Here is a 15,343-nt window from a genome sequence, read left to right on the forward strand (position 1 = left end):
TACCGATTGTCACTATGACTTTAACAAAAAAGTAGATAGTAAGCTTTTAGCAACCTAGCAGTGGTAGAGGTTGGCAGTGGAAGAATGAGACTTGTTAGCACAGGTAAAGAGCAGAAATTTGTTGGCCTGAACCTTTAGGTTCCTAGTGCCAAAACCAACACAAGATATCAACTGAGTGGCAGCCAACTACCATAGTTGGAACTAGAATGAAAAAAATGGTCAAGCAAGAAGAAGTCGCTGTACTGCCATACTCCAATTCAGTCCAATTCAACTCCTACACGCTGAGAATTCTTCTCGAAAACCCTGGAGAGTGTGGAGGATTTCTGTTTGTGGCATATGCACAAACCTTAGCTCCTTCTTTATGTCTTACAATTATATTCAGATGGACTGGTCAGACTAGAAACTGGAACAGGTACAAGTGTGGTTATTCATTGAGCAAGAACAGTCTCTGAGAGGGTCTTATTTCTTTCACCTTATTCAGCAGACCAAATCCTATCCCATTCCTGCAAGTTGCTGTGAATTCCTTATAGCTATGTTTTGTTAGATACTGATGGAGCTATGTGGCTCACCAGGGAATCCCTCAGTGTTGTATGATAAGGGGTTTTTTTAGCTGCAGTGGTGGGCCAGTTTCCTAAATGATTCCCAAGAGTCTTCAACCTTCTTGTTGTTTTTCACGGTGAAAGGGGGAAACACAGCTATTCCCAAACAGTGCTTTTGGTTTTATTTGGGGAAGTCATCTGCCCACCGCCAGTGCCTATTTCTGCCACTCTGCATCAGGGCATTTTTACACTCTTGAAAGAAGCGTTGGAAGTAACTGGGGTTTTTCTTGCAGAACTGTTAATGGACTGAAGAGGTCTGGATTTCATTCTGAGTAGGATTTTTCTAGATGATATTGAGAAAAGTCTCTAAAGGGTAATTATTGTAAAGCTCTGCAGGGGGAGGAACTAGGTACGCAGTCCCTGTTGGGTAGGGTACAGGAGGCATTTGTGTAACCTAATCCTATTGTAAATTACTCTTGACAGTGGCTTTGCATCTGAAGAGTTGGGATAATACAACTGCCATGCCTGAACCCATTGTTTATCTTTTCTGTATATTGCAAACTCTTTGGAACAGAACTCACCTAAAAGTGAAGAATCAAGAAAAAAAAACCTACCACATCAGGATTAAGCATGATATTTGCTAGATTTAATTTATGACTCAAAACAGCGCTTCTGAAATGTTTGTTCTAAGAAAATGTTTACTTTAGAATGAAAACAAAAATGTGACGTTTTCTTGTGAGATGTTCTGCATCTACTACCTATATCAGTAACCCACACTGTTCCCCAAAAACTAATTTTCTCGTGTCAAATGCAAAGTTCTCCGTAACATGAAAAAGACTAAGACCACAAGAGGAACGCAGTGTGCAGCACAGGAAAAGGTGCTCTGGGAAATGAAAGCGCTGTCTCTTTTTTTTTCTTCCATAAATGACCACGGATTAAGTTTTGTGTTTGGACATTTAACAAATTTGTAGTTTCTAATGGTAGATTTCAGGTTGCTGGTTCCATAATTTCAGGATGCAATTTATTTAGTGCATCTGCAGAATGATTAAAATACTGAAATTCAGAGTTCATGGCCAGAGGAATATTAATTTCCTTGAGAGTATATAAATTACTGAAGCAGATTTGCAGAGATGTAAATATTAAGTCTGTTCTTCAGTATCTCACTTCTACGCAGCTCCAGTACATACAACTACCATCATTAAGAAACCTGTGAGATGTACAGGGTCCCCCTTAGAGATGAAGAAAGTTTGACAGAGCTGTACAGAATGCAAGAAGTCTCTTTCAAATGTTACATTATAATATTTCTAATCCCTTGAGAAGAGTAATCTCTGTAGGCACCAACTCATGCATGTGAAAGTGAGGAATTAAAGTTAATAACTCTATTTCTAAACCAAATATTGTCATATTTGTCCTCTGCCCTAATCCTCTTGGTGGATTTAAATCCATGACAGGCTTGAATTCTTGAAAGAAAGCGGATCTTTAGTTACCAGGAGCACTGAAGAAAAAAAAAAAAAAAAAAGGAAAAAAAAAGAAACAGAGAAAATATAATATTTCACTGCTTTTATAGCTCAAACAGCTTGCTTGATTTTTCTGTAGACTTTCTTTTGAAAAATTCCCCTCTGGGCTGAGACAGAGCACTAGAAATTTGAGACCCAAACGTTTTTGTTTTTTTTAAATAAAGCTAGGAGTGGTTCAAAAATATTGTTGAGAATGGAATGCCTTCTACAACCGCCTTATCATATTTCAGTCTGTCTTGATGTTGCATGCCTCCAAAGAATATTCAGATGTCATATAGCCAATGCTTTGCATAATATCTTTATTCTGACATTTTTCTGTTGTCCTATTTTCAGGCTTTATTATTAAAACAATCTGTAACTTCAGCTGGTGAATGCATTGTCCTATGTAGCTCCTTCCTGATCCTTAAATCATTTTCTCTCATTTCTCCAGATCTTTGTTTAGAGTTTGTTTTTCTATTTCCAAAATGGTTTCCAAAGTCTAACCATTTCTTTCTTACTAAGGATATTCTGCAGTCCATTCCGCTGACCTTGTTCATTTGTTCTTGTCTCTTGGTGTTCTGAGATTTCTTCAAGGAGATGCAACCATTTCCTGAAATTGTAGCAGATACAATTGTGGCTAATGGCTATTTTGCAAAACATGGGAGAAAAACCTTAGTTGGTTATAATTCAGTTGCATCTTTCAAAGCACCCATTTATTTAGCTGTTGTTATTTTTGGATGCACACTGGACATCATCTGATGTCTATGAGACTGGAACTGGAGATTCATTTACCTTCCTTGTTTTGATTATTTGTCATAAAGGGATGTTTGAAATTACCAAAAGCAGCAAGCATGGGAGTTATGCCGTGTAAGTTATTCAGAAACCCTGAATCAATAAAATACTCAAGCACTGTGCTGATAGATAAACTGGCATACAGATCCTTGTTGAATCTATATAAATAGATTAATCTCCACAGATTATAAATAGAAAAAGAGCTTCTGTCCAAATTGTGACTCAGCTTATCTTGTCGTCTGCCTTAGAGGGATAAATTATAATTAGCTTGACGACATCTCAGGTATTAACTAGGTTGGGTTTTTGAGACTACTGCCAAATTTTTGAAAGTTTTATTTGACTTCTGTACCTTTCATTTACAGCATTTTAGAAGGGCTGTTTATTTCCATATGTATGCATATAAATGGACATTAATATGTTTCTTTGTGTAGGTGGAGCTTTTTTCTTTACATGTCCAAGGAAATTCAAAATGACTACGGTCTGCCTGATATTTAATCAGTTTGTGAACACAATTGCTATCCCCCTATGCTTTAGTGCCTTACATCTCAATGTTGTGGTAGGTTTTAATAGTAATTTGATACACGAGTTTCAACTTAATGGAATTTTGCCTTTTTTTTTTTCTGTACCTGGGAAAATAAGATAAGCTAAGGCATTTTTAACAGTTAGGTAACAGCAATTGAAGCTTTTTCTTTTTAATGTAACAACCTGCTAACTCTCCAGTACCTCTTACAGATAACTAACAGATTTAATTTTCATGAATTCTTAAAATAGGATTAGTGTAATAGAAGGGACTGGAAGAATAGAATATTGTAACTGTGGAGCATTAGCTTGAGATTGATCAAGAGTGTGATTCTTTCTGTTTTAAAACCAGATGATTTATAGTTACTCATAAATTATGGGTTTCTATTAAAAATGTAAGTCGTAATTTTTTTGAAAATTGGCAGCCTAAGCAGCAAAAATGAATGTGTCATATTCATGGTTTTAGGCTAGAATTACAAGTTTGAGTATAGGAAAAAGTAAAACAAACTAGAGATTATGGCTTAATTTTTTTTAAAGTTCTGTAAGTTTTGGCATAAGAGACAATATAATAAAAATAGCCTGACATAGCTAAACATGTAGTATGGCTTTTGTAGCTCTGGAGTACTTGGCTGAAATTTTGTGTTTAATTTCATAGTATGCTAAGGTGTGTTGGCACTGTGCTTTTAAGTCCCACAGAACATGAAAGGTGGTGCACGCAATATCGATTAAATGTCATTTAGCTGGCAGGCATTAAAGACTACTAGCAGTCTGGGTATATAATGCTGTTCATTGGTGTCTTGTGTAATCTGTTAACCTAGAAATACTAGTGATCTGGGGAGAAAAATCCCCACATTGCTCTAGGTAAGGCATGTCTTAGTAACCCACATTTCTGAAGTAGTAAGCAGCTCTTTAATGAACATTGTGTACTGTTTAGCTGGACATCACTGAAGAATATGTAGTTAAATGCAGTCAAGCTTTGGAACTAAGAATGAGCCTTATGATTTGGGTCTGGGTGTCAGAATTGGACAGTGCTGAAAATGTGTTTCTGAATGACCTGGAGAATTTGGGCTCTACTTGTGGCATTCCTTGTAGCTAGGAGTGAGAGGGAAACTGAATACTCTGAGGTTTTATTTTTCACTTTTTCTGAATTACTAATAGGCAGAAGGAATAGGCAACTGCATTGCACCTGTAATCAGCCATATAGCAAATTTTGGCACAATTTGTTATGTAGCTCTGATGCCGATGCTTCAAAAGGGATGCTGAAAAATATGAATGGAAGAAAGAGGTACAAGAATTATGCAACGCTTGGCATATCTCCCTTAGTTTCTGTCTTTAGTTCATGCAAAAGATGCTTACTGAGTGCCTTGATTATCACCTGTGAATTACTTTTTAAAAAATCTATAATGAAAATCAGTGTTTGGAAATAATTCTAGACAAATCTAAACCAGAAATAAATCATGGGCTGTAATGAGTTTAGCCACTGGAACAGTTTATTTAGGGACACAGTGAAATCTGGTCAAGATTGGGTGTCTTTCAGAAAAAGGTGTTGAAAATATCTTGTACGTGAAACAGAATTGATTTCAAGAGTGACTGACTTTTGGTCGTCTGTGTTCTGTGCAGAACTGTTGGGAAAAAGAGGTATAATTGTCCATTCTGGTCCTAAAGTGTATTTGTTGGCCATAAATACTTTAATGGGTGAACTTTCACTGAAAGTTATACATAAGATACAACGTGCCTGTCTGGATTATACAGTAGATATCAGTCCCATTTTAAAGAAACCTCTCTCCCACAAGGCACACTTTAAGAAGTCGATTCATCATTACAGATGATAGGTAAGGATGTTCAGAGACAGGTATAAATACAGGTAGCCAGAAAGATGGTGTTTGTCTGCTAGAGGAAGAGATAATTACTGGTGTGGCAGGTTAGTGAAAGCTTGGGCACTGGAAAAAGTATTTCATGTACGATTGTTCTCTGCTATGGATGTTTCCTAATTTCTGTAGGCTGTGAATTGCAGAGAATGTTGCCTTGGTATTGAAACCATTTTGATTGCTTTAAACTGAGTAGTTTTGCCCATTTGTCTATTATGAGATGGTATCTTTTGAGATCTTTCTCTGGCAAAGCAATGGTCTTCTACAGAGCTGTTCAGGTTATTGGGGATGGGCTTGCTGCCTTTACCAAAATATTTTGTGGAAGCAAATTTGTATGGAGAGTGCTTGCAGTAAGCATGAGCAGCCCACCCTGGTCTTCCTGTCCCAGTAAGGAGTAGAAAGGGCTGGCTGCAGGAATCTTAGTTCATGCATTTCCAGTGAAGTTTTGCTGCCACGTAGTGGTGGAGATTGAAGCTTGTTTGGCGGTGGATGGTCCAGCCTTCCTACTGATCTCTTGGACCAGATGAGAGTTACCTGTAGCAGAAATGAACCTCTGCTTTAGCTTCCCCAGCGTTACAAATCTTATCCCTAAAAAGCGTGATCAGGAATAAATGCCTCTTCCATCATCAAATGGTGCCTCTCCACCTTGGAGGCTTCTAGGTTAAATGAGCTGTGCTGTGTCTGCTCTGCAAGAGCCAAGTCAAGCAGGGGAAGGACAGAAGGACATTTCCAGCTGATACAGCACTGCCTGTTTCTGTCTTTTAAACCCAGAATGCAGTGACTGCAATCATAGCTGGTAACTGCTATGGAATAAAAATACAGGCGGGTGAAATATTTTAGACCTATTTATTCTAACTTCTAGGCAGAGTAATTTAAGTTTGTATAGGTTAAATTCCTGAAATTTTCTGATGCTTATAATTTAACATCAGGTATAAATATGAATTAGCTTCTTTAAAATAAGTAAATAAATTATGATAAAAACCTTTTGTTCTTTACATTTTCTGTGACTAGTTTTTTGATAATGTCTTAAGCACAAGTTATGTAAAAAAGGTAAAGGAGTTGTAAGGAATTGCTATTATCGTGTAAAGGAGTTGTAAGGAATTGCTATTATCGTATACACCTTCTAGGACTTCATACAATTACTAAAACCCCCAACAGGAAGAAATTTGTAGAGCTTTGTAAGCAGTTTGGCTGACTGTGAGGGACCAAAATCCTGACTGTCTACTACGTGTGGTCAATCACAGTGCATTGGTCCAAACCGTGATTAACAGTTGCAGTGGCTGCCTAGAGACCTCTTTTAATGGGGAGAAGAATTATCTTCGTGTTGCTGTGAAACAAAAGTACTTAAAAGGACTGAAAGACTTGAAGGGGAAATGGTTTATGTCTTTTCAGTGTGGTCCAGTCAGGTCTGTAAGTGGAAGTGATTCTTCTAACGTGACGCTTTAGTATTTCATTCCTGTCTACAGAAGTTTCAGTGATAATTGGATTACTTGTTGAAGACCATAAAGAAATATAATTTACAAGAATTGTATTTTCAGTATCTCTGGTTTCTAGCTCTATAGACCTGTTCCAAAAAAAGCTCTTGGAGAAGTTGGGTGGCTTTAGCTGTTGCATAAACAGCCCATTTGACTAGGGTTCCAATCCATGCGGTTTGTCTTTCTCGGTAAGGTTTTATATCTCTTCCTATCACAGAATGGTAGGGGTTGGAAGGGACCTCTGGAGATCATCTGTTTGTTTAAATATTTAATCTATTTGATTAAAATGTAGTTGATATTTAAATAGTCAAAAATCTGATTTAAATGAGGTAGTGGAATTGGGCAAAGAGTATCCTCTTTTTCTCATTAGGCCAAATGACTCTTAAGAAAGAAGGTTTCCTAATTAATCACTTAATCATTGAAAATCAACTGTAGTGCAGGAAATGTTCTAACTAAAAAAAGAAGTATCTACAGTATGTAGTAAATCAAACTCTCCACCAAGGATGTTACATTTAGAAATTCCTTAGTATTAATAACTATTAAGGAGACTTAAGAAAGCAGATGTATGTATTTCATTCTCCTTGTCACCACTTTTCAGTATCCTATATTAGTTAATGATAATACTTAACTTCTAAAACTCACTACTTGCCTTTTGAAAGTATGTTGCTTGAAAGATTACTTATGCATTGCTGTATATCTACCTCATCAGATTCAAAACTCATTAATAATTATGTCTACTATCTTTCATCCATAGAATCCAAATTGTTTTATACAACAATTCATAGGGATCCTGATGGCTGCAATAGACTTGCCAATAACATTTAGTCCAAATTGGGCCTCCTAATATGAGAATTAAAAGCTGGAATACTCTCTTTGGGAAATGGTTTGTAAGTCGTCCGCTCCAGTAATGCATTGCAATATGGTATTGGTTAGCGACTCCTGACAGTATGTGGTTGTGTTTTCACACACCATTAAACTTATAAAATAGTCACTGTGCTATTGCTAGCATTAGCTCTAGCAACCTCTTGTAGCAGAATCCATATTAAAAGAAACAAGAGAATCGTGTAAAGTTCCTTTGCAGTCAATGGCAAAACTTCCACAGCATTTAGTGGCATAGATTTTCATGCTTTATTTTGATTCCAGATAGTAAAATTTTTCATCCTCTAGGGCAGGTTGCCAGTACATTTTCTCTAGCTCTCTTCCTTTCTCCCTGTATGCCCCCCTCCCTGACAATTGAAGCTACGACCCAAAGGAATTTAGATGATAAATTTTAAATTGCTGTATGAAGATGTTACACAAGTATGGAACACAAGGCAAGTTGATTCAGTTTTGTTGTTGTTTATATAAGTGAAAATTACCATAGAATCCCATAGCATACAGTATTGATGGATATTGAAAAAGAATTGCTATAAACGCGTACAAATGTTTACTTTCATTCCCTAGTCTAGTAATGAAGCTCCTGCAAAACGAAAGCAAAATTTTTTTCTTTTGTATGCCTTCTGCACTGTGACAGAGATATTGTAATCTTCACTTCTTGTCTATAAGATTAATTAATTTGAGAGTGCGGCGTGTCCTCTTGGAAAAATCCAGACAAGTCTGCGCGATCTGATCTACTGTGCTTGCTGCATTTCTTTTCTTTTCTGCACTTTCACAACAAACAGGCTCATGCTCTTATTTGTAGTAACTATGGAAACTTTAGAAGCTCTCTTTCTAAAGCTGAGCATACAATAAAGTGCTTAAAGTGTTGGTAGGATTAGAGACTCTGGAATATGTTTAATTTTCTCTCTGTGTCTCTATCTTTGGAGAGGAGCAAGAGGGTAATGTGAATATTAGCTGGGGACTAGCTTTAATCTCTGCTGACACTTAAGTCTGTCTAGGTCTGCATACAGCCATCCAAAGGTCTTAGCCTCACACAGCATGCGAACAAGGGAAATCATGCATATTCATGACTGAATTTACAATGGAAAACCTACATACAGAAAAGAGTTTTTGAGTGAGTGAAAACGTTATTGAAACCATTTTGCAGCTTCAGCTACAGTAGTCAATAATGATAAATGCCATAATGATGATAGAGTTCATAAGATAATGGGGATGTCTTAGATATTATGTAAGCATGAATGGATATGATAATAGGAGAACATCATTTGCTGTGGGGTTTAGCAGTGTTTTTGTGTTGAAGGACATAAAGATGATGGTTACAGGATTATTCCCAAGGCTAATACATAAAAAAAATGTTTTGAGAGTACTTTTTCTCTGTGTGGCACTTTGCATGATTGAGAACTGTCACTCTTTGAAAATAACTTTTTTTTTTTTTTTTAGGAGGTATTCTTTTATGCAAGTGCTCCATTTTATGCGGACTTGTATTTTAGGAGCACAGCAAGTCTGCTTCTCATCCCAGGAGCAGAGCCGGGGAGGGTGGTAGCATGTTTCTCACAGTCCGTTGGGAGAACTTCATGTTACTTCCTGGCACTCGTGAAATGCCTTAAATCAGACCTCAGAAAGACCTGCTAGGTATCGGCCTTTATTCATCTGTTTGTTCATGTACCTTCGTCAGCTTGCATACTTTACTATTCTGAAATTTATTCTTACCATTGGAGCTGATGAGTGAGATTCTGCTTATATATGATTTGATTTCTTTGGTATTTTATTGTTTTATATACTCAAATGTAGTCTTCAGTGCAAATATTCAGTTTATGTAACTTACAGTTTGGCAGTTGTCTTTTCACTTAATCATGGTGGAGATGTGCTGAAAGAGGAGAATGCATTGATATTCTCAGTCTTGTTTGCCTATTAAGGCTTTGATCTGGTACGTAATTATTGTTTTTTCTTGATTTCTCTCCTCTGTTACTACCCCACCTGGATCCAGCCTTTAGACAGAATTTTTTTAATGAAGGAGAAATGCAGCATGTTTCCTCACAAGGTCTAAAGAACTCAGTCGGAAAAGCGCCTTACAGTTGTTACTGCTTTGCCATTTTTGATTTTCAGTTCTGGGCTGATTGAATGTGAAAATAAATATAAACTGCTATTAAAAGACAGGGGGCTGTTTCACTGGTGGATGCCAGTGCAGGATTGTTCCCTAGCATGTATATTTCCTGGGATGTTTGTTCAAGTTGCTCTTCATTTAAACCCTTCTCTCTCTATTGATGATTCCTCATGTGCTTTTTATTTCAGTCCCTTCTTTCTATTCTCTTTTGGCATCTAAGTAGCACTGCGGTTAGGTATAGCGGTCATTTTTTTTTTTTTTTTTGTCCCCCGTATTCTCAGTTTATCACTTCCTCTCTCTTAAAATGTAAGCTTTTGAAGGCCGGGTCTCATATTAAGAAAGCTGCTTCTGCTGCGTTCTGTTGTTCATCCACATTGCCTGGTGCATCCAACAACCCAGCATGAGAGACTGCCTAAGGGGTAGTTGGAGGCGTCAGCAAGGTAGGCGCAACAGTCAGTGCAAAGTGCACAGAGAAAATGGCAAGACCGCTACTGTAAGAATGTGCATGCAGTGGTACTGCATTTTCCAAATGCTGTCATGACAGATTGTGTAAGGAAGTCCAGTTCCTGTATTTTATTCTTTTGGCTGAAGTTCCCATCTTCCACAATGGAGGATTTCTCCCCTCCAGTCACCCTCTGGCAAATGCCCATAAGAACAGTATCTTATCTCTGTGCTTAGACACTGTCCAACCCAAAAGACGTCAAGGAGATGAGTAAATTATGCATATTCTTCTACTGGATGTGAAGCTACATGTCGTAAATAATTGGTGCCCTGCAGGCAAACCACTTTTGTGTGATTCAGAATGGCTTGCCTCCCATATGGGTAACTTGGGAAAGATTATATCATAACATAGCTTTTCAGCTGCAGAATTGGGACTAACATCTCTGACACTTCATAAAATGAACACTGTAGTTCACTTGGAAGATGCCTGACTGATAATCCTGGGAATTTAAATCCTTTGTCTACGGCCCTGACATGTGCCTCAGTCCTGGCCTCAAGGGACCACCTTAGAAGGTGAATAAGTTGCAGCTTGTGCCCATTTAAACATGAGCAGGAGCTACCTGCTGGTGATCCTAGTGTCTGTTCTGCTGGCAAGTTTGTAAAAGCACCCGGGCACAAAGAACTGAGTTTAGATAACACTAGGAGTTAAACATTGGTAAGTGTCTCCCACACGATTTGTGCTATTTTCAGCTGTTAACCTGGATAAGATACATTTCTCTTTTTCTACATTTCTTCAACTTTTACAGTAACAATAATAGTTGTCATCTTTCTTGTACCTGATTTGTGGCTCATTTTGTTTGCCAGTCCATGGAAGTGTGGTGTTGAAGTGTGCAGATTGTAAACATAGTGACTGACTTGTGGGTTTTTTTTTTTAATCTCACTCGGAAGATCATTGGAACATTTCAATTAACTGTAATTTGGGTTTTAAACAATATGTCCTTTTAATTCCTGCAGTTCGCTTGTGTTTTGGTTGGTGTTTTTTTTTTTTTTTTTTTTAAATTCAAGATAAAACCTAGTGAACTTGCCTGAAGTTAATGGACATACCTCATTTAAACTTAAATTACCTCATATGCAAGTATTTGCAGGTTCAGAGTCATTGCCTGTAAATGTCTTACTTTTTCAAACCCTTGATTTCTACTGTTTTTCTAGGTTTGAGGGATTGGAGGGGGCAGAGGGAGGGGAATGCAGTAATAAAATAAGCATTGTTTCATCTTTAAATAAATAAATTATCCTTAACTTTGTCCAACAGTTGTGAACCAGTGGGCAGTATATGCTATCCGAAATCTCACCGAACAGAATGAGAGAAACCAAGAGCTTATTGCGCAGATGGAGGAGAAGGGGCTGGCAGACAATTCTGCTCTGGAGAGTATGGGTGTAGAGATAGAGAAACGAGATGACAAGTTAATTCTGAGATCTGTCAGGAAAAAGCCCTCATGAACAAAAAATTCAGAGCAGTCAAATCATTACAAGAGGATTTCTCTTTTAAAATATTTTTCCCTGCTCAGACAATCAAGATTTCTTCAGTTTTAGTTCCAGTCTGCTGGAAGTGTTACGTTTGTTCTCAGAAAAACTGCCAAATGATACTTCACCTTCACTGTTGTAAACAAAAGGACACCTACACATTTTCTAAATACCTAGGTAAATTAACCAAGGAAAAAAATCCTTCTTTTAGGATGGTTGAAATTTCATTACTTTCTTGTTTTTTTTAGTAGAAAGATATCATGTGTGCAGTATTGAGTTGTTATAATTTCCATTGCTGAACCTGGAGAATAACTATCATTAAAACCTCACGAAAGAAATAACTTTGCAGCCTGCCTTCTCCATTTAAAAGATCTGTGTTGAGTCAGGGCTAAACAATGAAGTTACTCATTTTCAATCATAGTGCTTTAATATCTCTTCTTATATAACGATCAGTGGAACATTGGATGTACATAAATACTTAGTGAATCAAACACAACATGCCTTCTGTGTATTTAAATTATTAGTAAATTGTCTTTTCTACCTTGTTACCTTTCTGTCTTCATGACAAGTATATTAAAAACAAAGCTGAAGCTGTTGTGGCAACAGATGCTACATTCCTTTGCACTGGGGCATGTCTCTGTTTTGGAGACTTGGGTGTTTGTTTGAATTTTATTTGTTCCTTTGGATGGTAAGTCAGCCCACTTTCCTTTTATTTTGCACTTCTCATGGGTTTTCTGAACTCTGGCAGACTGCTGAAGAGGTAGTTTCTCACTGTGATTAATTCTAGCAGTTTCTTTTCACCCCTCTGCCTTTCCAAAACATTGACAAAACTCATTTCCAGTTAATTAATTCAAGAGAGGCAGAAGAATGGAAGGCCCTGCCTCTTCATTTTGGGTACCCTCCTATATTGTTGTTGGACCCTGCCACTGTGGAATGTGGCATGAATGAGATGGGGGAAAAGGGGGGTGAAGAAAGGGCTGGGGGGGGGTGGGGGGACGGGGACGTGGTTAACACTGTGTGCGCCATAGCTTTGCCCTGGTAGCCAAGAAATGTAATCCTGCGTGCATAAGCATTACAAGAATTACAAAAAACAATTACAGCTTAGTATGACTAGCACTTGTGTATCCTTGCTGTCATTTGGTTATCTTCAGGTGTGTCTAACAGGAAAGTCCCAGAAAAGCTAAGTTGTTCACGTTGTTGTCATCTTTTAATCCCATTCTTAAATGGGAAGGGAAGATTCCGTCCTAAAACTGCACGTGCATGTAACATTCAGCCAAGTGCATCAGCTTTTGCACATACAATTTGTTTTTTGATTTAAAAATGAAAAAAAAACACATCGTACTTTGAACTATGAGAAATATATGGTAATACTTAAAACTGATGGTGAGTATAGCTGGACTACTAAGATCTTTTTAAGTTAACCGTAAGATTTCAGTGTCTGCCATCCTGACCAGGTGGGACTGTGGAATTGACCTAGTTGGATTTTAGTCATCTGTTGGTTTTAAAGGCAATGATATAAAACTGCTGGCTTTAGCCATTTGTTAAGTAAAGGATGTATATAAAGGGATAATGCCAATAGGAACAAAGAGTCTAACTTTTGTTGCTTTTAGTGACTTCTTACTTTAAAAAACAAATGGTGGAGAAAAGTGTTCTTTGTTTTGTTTTAGCAAAGAATAAATATAAGCAATTGGCTTTTTTAAAATAATTTGACAGGGACATTTCAGCGGATATTAAAAACTGTTGTGTTTAGGTGCTGGTATATAGAGTCATTTCTTATACAGGTACATGCCTTTTGCTAGTTGAATGGAAAAGACTATGTGGTTTTGTTTCTTGAGCACATGGTCTATCAGGTTGTGGTTTCTCAATGATTTCCATAAGCCTTATTTTTTGTGTTAGGACAGAATTCATTTAGCAGTTTAATTACTGCGTCACATCAGATTTACAGCTTGTTTTGTTTGTGGTTTGTTTTTTTTTTTAATCTTTATCTCCATAACACAATGGAAAATTCATACTTCTAGCACCTAAATGGCAAAAAAGAGAATTTTACTCTTAAAAAAAAAAAAAAAAGTTTTATTTGGAAGGCCGCATCATTCAACTTTAAAAGGAAAGAATTAAACTTTTGCTAACAAAGGAGCATCAAATATAGTAACATCTAGAAAAGTGAAGTCATTTTCAATTGAGAAATTATAAAATTTCAAACACTTTTATTTTAGCACCTCTACTTACAAAACTCATGGTAGGTAATTTAACAAAGTGAGAAAAAAAATAACATCATTATCCTGAAGAGAAAATGAACTTTCTGTGAAAGGAAAAAATGCAAAGAATTTCCTTTTATTTAGGGTAATAAAGAGTTAAAATCCTGTTCACAAAGCAAATCCAGAAAGAACTTTGGTTGTGGAAAAAGCAGTGGGAGTCCCTTTTTCCTTTTAAGCAGTTGGGTATAGGCAGGCTTTTTGTTTTAACTTGATGGTTGTATACCCACCAATGGAATATGCACAAACGCATAAATATAAGCCAAATAATAACAAACACAAATAAATTAAAGGGGGTTGTGTGTTTCAGTACATAATGGAGTAATAGTTGTGTTTTCTAAATGGGAAATGTAGGGCTTTCACAGTGGAGAACATGCTGATTACTGTATTGTGAGTGGCTGGCTTTTGATTTTCCTAGATGGATTAATTCTCAGAACACAACAGCTTCCCTGTCCTCCCCCAGTGGAGTCGCAGTCTCCAATAGGCTTGTTTTATATGCTAGGGGATTAATACAGCACAGCAATCAGTCATAAAAAGCAAGCTTTATTGAGTTTTGTAAAGGGGCAGAACAGTCAGATCAAGTCTTGTGACCATCTCATTGCTTTCGAGTGCTTTTAAACAATAGTGATCAGATCTTTTTTTTTTTTTAAGGTCTATTTTTTATTAAAAGGGAATAGGGAGTTGTTTTTTCATCATAAGTGGATAGATTTTTTAAAGAGCTTTCTTGCAAATTGTGAGAAATGAACTTAAATGTTTGCAAAGCTCTGAATTTTTACTGCTTCTGGTAATTTAGGTTTGTTTTGCCTAAAGGGCTTGTAAAATACATTGTATACAGAAATAAAATCCCAAGCAATTAATGCCATTGTCACGGTCTTTATATCACAGTTGATTTTATATTTTGAGGTTGCTGTGTTTGAATAGCAAGACTCTAGAAAAACCTCGACATCTATTTGCAAATGAAGAAGCAATAAAAATGTGAAGCTACACCCAAAATCACTTTAAATGTTTCTTTGTACCTAGCCTTATGCATATCATTGTTTGGTTTATGTTGACTTTAGAGTACCGCAAGAAGACAGCAAATTCTAAGTAGTCTTCGTATTAAATGCCGGGGGAAGCGGGGCGGGGGGGGGGCTGGGAAATTTATGAAGTAATGCAGAAGGACGCGTTTTCCTTTGCCTCTCACTTCCTTTTTCAATTCCCTAAGGCTTCCTTATGGATTATCCACCGCTGCGGTGCCCGCAGGCGGCAGTGGCAGCCGGGGGTAGGGAGCGCGGTGGGGGCCGGCGGCGTGGCCGCCCCTCCCGGGGCCGGGGTGGCCGGAGCCGGCGCGGCGGAGCTCGGCGCCGCCGGTGTCCCCTCAGTGCTGTCCAAGGTTCTGATAAAACTGCCCGTGGCTCGGCGTGAGGAGAGCTCTGCAAACTTCCGGTGGCCCTTCACGCGGAAAGAAACGTCGTGGG

The 15,343-nt window shown here is 37.6% G+C and overlaps 1 protein-coding gene across 1 annotated transcript in view; it reads left to right on the top strand.

Moving 5' to 3' along the window:
* ATXN10 (ataxin 10) overlaps positions 1 to 12,573 on the top strand; it is a 108,102-nt gene extending 95,529 nt beyond the window's left edge. Inside the window, exon 11 of the mRNA XM_063322628.1 lies at positions 11,423 to 12,573. Coding sequence (XP_063178698.1) covers positions 11,423 to 11,610 — 188 coding nt within the window. The 3' untranslated portion in view covers positions 11,611 to 12,573. The remainder of the gene's footprint in view (positions 1 to 11,422) is intronic.
* Positions 12,574 to 15,343: the final 2,770 nt, after the last annotated feature.

The sequence above is a fragment of the Chroicocephalus ridibundus genome, chromosome 1, assembly GCF_963924245.1.
Source record: "Chroicocephalus ridibundus chromosome 1, bChrRid1.1, whole genome shotgun sequence".
Lineage (NCBI taxonomy): Eukaryota > Metazoa > Chordata > Aves > Charadriiformes > Laridae > Chroicocephalus > Chroicocephalus ridibundus.